A 6,005-nucleotide genomic window follows, 5' to 3' on the forward strand; every position below is an offset into this window, starting at 1 on the left:
CATACGTACCGGTTAGATTACTAGTAAACTACCATAGGGGTAGTTTAGGAAGATACTAGAACTATTACTAGAACGCAATATCATACAATGAGTCAGTTCATTCATGAGTCAATACTTGCTAGATAGAGAGAGAACACACATTACAGCTAGTACACACAGTACATACTATACTATTACATAGATATATTTACATGATTACACTTACATGAGTACAATTACATGTTTACACTTACATGAGTACAATTACATGTTTACACTTACATGAGTACACTTACATATACATAGGACAGACGTCACTAGGTGCTATAGCATGGAACAAGTGCAGGGTCTAACTATACCGATGAATCACAACGCATTGTAATAGTTATATCGGGTATACATGATCATAGTAATGTGGATGCTCACGGCTTGCATACATGCAGGGGTCGTGGGTAGGTCCCAAAATCCCTTTGACAGGGAAGCGTTTAGCCTGGGATCTAGACATCACATTATACCTTATCCCTCAAATAAGGCAGTTGAGTACCTAAGTAGTTATTTATATCAAATGATACAGTACTTAGAAGAATTACCCTGGACTTGAGGTTATTGGTACGGTTGTAGTTCGACACTACACCATAGTACTATTTCATTTTCCCATTACATTCACTTCGTGAATATTCACACGTTGCACGGTAATGTAGAAACTATCTTTTGGTTAATGATAGTCAAACTTGGGAAAATACACACTCTTACAAGAGACACACACAGACACTAGATGCCTTGGTAGAAGGCTACATATAGACCAGTTAAGTCTTGGTAGAAGACTCCCTGTCATAATAGTAGGAATCATAGGGATTTCTAGGGTTTTTCAAACGTTTAGAGTTGTTTTACAAACATTTTCATACTTACAATTCATATACATTTTCAATACTTACAATTCATATACATACAAATTCTTACATACAAATTAAGCCACTAAAATACATATGATCTCACCAGTTTTAAAGCTGATACTCTCTTTCAAAATAACTTGTATCCTCAGGCCAACCATAGACAGGTACCGATGCAAGGTTTAGAGAAGATGGAGCTCGTTCAAGACTCATCTTTCATTTTGATTTATGCTTTAGTGTCTATTATAATTTGACAGAACACACTTGTATAATAATTATATTATTAATGCAATGGATGATGTTGTTGCTTGTTTACTACTTTTCATTGTTGTAATACTGTACATGACGTCCTCCGCCCCAGAACGTTTCCGCCGTTCATGGTTTTGGGGTGTGACAAGGGGAGAATGCAAGTAAAATGTGTAGATCTATGTGTTATATGCATGTTTTGTGTGAATTCTTAGTTTGCTTGGTAATAATGGGTTAGATCTTAGAAAATCTCGAAATTTTTAGTATTATTTAACAAAATCTATGAACTATGACATTATATACATTACATTATCAAGCCAAAAGTGATTACATGTTTAAGATGCAAAAGAATTCAACAAAAACCTTGTTAAAGGTCAAAATTGTCAAGAAAACAAAAGATAAGGGTAAAAAGTGAAAATTATGTTTTTAAAAGGGCCAAACAGGTCCTACATGTATAAAAAGTTATTTTTATGCTAAACATACTTTTAAAAGGGCCAAAAATGCAAATTTTAGCTTAATGGGCCAAAACTTTTGGGCCTCGCGGTTTTAGGCACAGTTTGTTGAAAATATGAAGTTTTGGGGTTAAAAATCTTATTTGGCCAAAGTTTGAGTCATAAATGTAAATAAACCAAATTTAGAGGTGAAAATATCATTTATTTTCAAATTGGACCAAAAATGTAAAGTTTTCCAAATTGGGCCGAAAGTGTAAACTTTTATAAATAAGGGGTTGAAAATGTATTTTCTTGCAAAACAGGGTTCTAATAGTGAAAATATAACATTTTGGGTTAAAACCGTAAATTTATAGACAATTGGGACAAAATTGCAAACTTTTATAAATTATGGACTAAAGTGTCATTTTTACAAAACTTTGGCCTAATTTAAAAATTTGAGGATTATGGGCCAAAAACTTCGTTTTTACAAAAATAGGATTTTTATCATCAATCTATTGAACTTCGAGTTAAAACAAACAAAGGAATAAAACAAAACGAACGAAATACAACAATAACTATTTATTGAGCTTAATATACACGTTACTTGGTCATTGGACCCTAAGGGCCCAATTAAGTGCATATTGAGCCCAATGTTTTCCATGACGTGTTTATTGGGTCTTGTGACCCACTTACATGTTAATTTGAGCCTAAGTTATGGATTACATGTTTATTGGGCTTTTGTGGCCCATTTACATGCTTATTGGGCCTAAATTACCCTTTTACATGTTATTGGGCCTTTGTGGTCTAACTACATGCTAATAGGGCTTGGAATGGAAATTTCACATGTTAATAGGCCGTAACTATATCTTTGTGAAATCATTAAACATCGTATACTTATATATGTACATTTTGAATACAAAAACATACCACAAATACGTAAACATTAAACATAGTAAAAAGGGGTTAAGAATCCAGTGAGACATGTTGGTTGGCACCTCTAAGTGTACAATCGTATCTTGTAGTTATAATTAGAGTTTCCTGGTAGGAAAGCGGGAGTTTGTGTATAGATCTATACGGGATGACCCCCCACGCCTTAGTTGTTCGCTACAGCTAGACTAGGCCAGTGTAGGGCAACAAAATCCTTAGCAAGACCGACATTTGGAAAAATACCAAGACGGACGACCTAGTCATTATGATGCATGGTTATAACGACTCATATAGGGATTCGATACCAAAAGTTTAACCTTTTGAAGATAAACTCTTTAATTGTGTCAATGCAAAATGACTTACTTAACGATACAAGAACCTAGACGTTGTTGTAAAACAGAAAATATCGGATTTTATGGGTAAATTATTCATACACACTTATCATTTATTCAAAATACAATGAATCTAAACTACACTCATATAAGTTATAACTATGAAATTCACACATGCATTTATACTTGATTTTCACATCATTTTCAGACATTTTACAGAAAATATCGGATTTTCTGGGTTTTTATGAAAGATACAAAGACTTTTACTCAAACATACTTATGAACTCACCAACATTATATATGCTGACCGTTTTCAAAATAACTTGTATTCTCAGGTAATTGTTAAGCCGGAAGATTTGCAAGTGTGTATGGTTTCGTTTATGTAATAGCACTTATCGTACTTTTAACAATTTGAACTTATGTATTTTAACAATGTACTTGATGTGAAAAATGCTAGTTGTATTATGTAATGTTGGTGATGATTGTGTGATGATTCATGTATATTCATTGCATTGATTATTCAATTATTAGTCACACGAGCCCCCAGACGTTCCGCCGTCTGGTTCGGGGGTGTGACAGGTTGGTATCAGAGCAATGTTAATAGTGAACTAGCATATCTAACAATACATGATATGAAACTATAAACATAATGGGACTAAATAACTCTGAACAAAACAAAATTTCACACTTATGTGCGCGTAGTAGGATAATAACCTAACAATAGTTAATAAAAGCTTCTTGATGAAATGGAACACTATGATTAAACCTGGGCAGTTATGTAGTTATATTAGGGTTAAATATAGCCTAATCAACTATATTTATTCAGAATATAACCAACATGTGTTCAGGAGTAATCACAGTAGGAAATGAATCCATAAGCCTACCCCACTCTCCAATAACTCTAGGGAACCCAAACACAAATAATGAGAGTAATTAAAATATGACTTATATGTGCACTCCCGTGTAGTCAGTATGGCTGGTTTCCACCTCCTGGGAGATCTCTACTTTCCTAATCAGGGAAATAACGGATGGCTAGAGGAATCCTACGAGGAACCTGAAGAGGGACCCGCGGAACCATGGCAGATGATGGTGAAGAAGAGTTTAGTGACGACATCGATGATGATTCGGACACAAGGTCCGAAGTCATCAACCCACCATACTCAGTGAGGGTGCTGACTTATCGAATGGGCCCGAGTGGCCCTATACCCCCTCTGGGGTATCGACATTTGGAGATGGAGCAAGCAGCATGGACATGAACCCCCGTTTGGCATGGAACATGAGTTCTATGACCCGAGGGAGGGAGGACCGGCTGATCGAGCTCTCCTAGTCGTGGTGAGACGATTGAGGGATATTGGTGATTTGGCTCAGAGCACCGTTGATCAGATGCGCCAGATGCGGACTAGGGTTGAGCGGGTAGAGCAGGAAATACGAGAGGTTATCCAAGAGTTCCACATGAGGCAGGTGAGGTGGGAGACTCGACTCCGAGACGCGGAGTGACAGGTAGCTCGCCTTCAGGGAGCATCCACTTCCTCAGCACCACCCCCTAATACATCCTACCATGACTAGGACCAACTGTATCTTTCATCAGTATTATGTTATGTGATCTGTACTATGTACTATCGACTCTATGTTTAAGTGATTACACTACTCATAGGGTCGTCATGCTGCCGGATTTTCTAGTTCTATGTACTGTATGCCTCTTGGAAAATTTTCATGTATCAAAACTATTAGTATTAATGAAAATGCTTTATGTATTATCATGACATTGTTATCTGCTATGTGTTTTACCTTCTTGTGTTATGTTAATGCATGAAATTACTTAAATACACATATTATACGCCTAGTCTATGGGATCCTAAACTCGCAAAAACCATAGGCACTCAACATCTTTCTGTTCCATGACAGAAAGATGCCTCAAAGACCCAACCGTGGGAACGACGCAACACTAACTCTGCCGGAAATAAACTCGGTTGCATTCCAGGCAGCAGTGTCCACTGCGGTCACTGCAGCACTTGTACAGATTCGCAATGGAAACAACGGAGAAGGCAACGGACAGGGAGCCGGAAGCACAAATCAAGGAACAAACCACGGAGTCGCACGACCATGCACATACAAGGATTTCACCAACGCCAAACCTTGGACCTTTATTGGGATAGGAGGTGTCATAGCTCTGAAGAGATGGATTGAGAAAGTAGAGTCTGTTTTTGAAATCTGCGGGTGTCCGGATGAGTGTAAGGTCAAGTTCGCAGCCTGCACATTCGTGGAACAAGCTCTCTCCTGGTGGAATGGCCACATAGAGGCCGTGACACTCCCGGTGGCGAACGTGATGCCCTGGGAAGAGCAAAAGGAGATGATGCTAGCAGAATACTGTCCTAGAGGTGAGATTCAGAAGATGGAACAAGAGTTGTGGAACCTCACGGTCCAAAACTCGAATATCGACGCATACATATCCAGGTTTAATGAGCTATCTCTTCTGTGTCCCGGAATGATCACCTTAGAAGAGAAGAAGATTGAAAGGTTTATCTGGGGACTGACTGAACCTATCCAAGGGAATGTCATTGCAGAAAACCCTAAGACATTTGATAGTGCCAAGAGACTGGCCAAGAAACTGTACGATCACGGCAATAAGAAGGGTGCCAAGATAGTGGTAGCGGAGGTTAAGAAGGAAGAAGAGAACAAGAAGGGGAAGAACAACAAGCGAAAAGGAAAGAAAAACTCGGAATCGTCTAAGAAGCAAAAAACAGTGTCTGTCCATGCTGCAACACAAGCTACTGCCACACCACATGTCCAGCCTCATCCACACTGAATGCTTCCAAGCAGTACTCGTGAAGTCTCCCCAAGTGTAACAAATGTAACTTCCTTCATCACGGGGAGTACTGAGAGATGAGTTGTGCAAGGTGCAATCGGAAAGGCCACACAATGAAGTACTGTAGGACTTAGCTTCAACAGAATCAGATGACAAACAACAACAACAACAACAACAACAACAACAACAACAACAACAACAACAACAACAAAACTGGAGCTAGCTATACCTGTTACGAATGTGGGAAAACTGGACATATCAGGCGAAACTGCCCCAACGCGAACAATCAAGGGGCAGGAGCAGCAGGGATGGTACTGACACTGGGTTAGGGTGAAGCATTACAGGACCCACCCGTTATTACCAGTACGTTCTGTAGGGTTTTGAGCATTCTAAC

At 38.6% G+C, this 6,005-nt stretch overlaps 1 protein-coding gene across 1 annotated transcript; it reads left to right on the forward strand.

Annotated features, from left to right (window-relative positions):
- The first annotated feature begins 4,714 nt into the window (after positions 1-4,714).
- Positions 4,715-5,611, forward strand: LOC111918058 (uncharacterized). The gene has a single exon (XM_023913722.1). The coding sequence runs from the start codon at positions 4,715-4,717 to the stop codon at positions 5,609-5,611; it is 897 nt and encodes a 298-aa protein (XP_023769490.1).
- The last annotated feature ends 394 nt before the right edge of the window (positions 5,612-6,005 follow it).

This window comes from Lactuca sativa, chromosome 9, assembly GCF_002870075.4.
Source record: "Lactuca sativa cultivar Salinas chromosome 9, Lsat_Salinas_v11, whole genome shotgun sequence".
NCBI lineage: Eukaryota > Viridiplantae > Streptophyta > Magnoliopsida > Asterales > Asteraceae > Lactuca > Lactuca sativa.

Coding starts and splice junctions, on each gene's coding strand:
- LOC111918058 (XM_023913722.1), top strand. CDS start 4,715: ATGCCTCAAAGACCCAACCGTGGGAACGACGCAACACTAACTCTGCCG.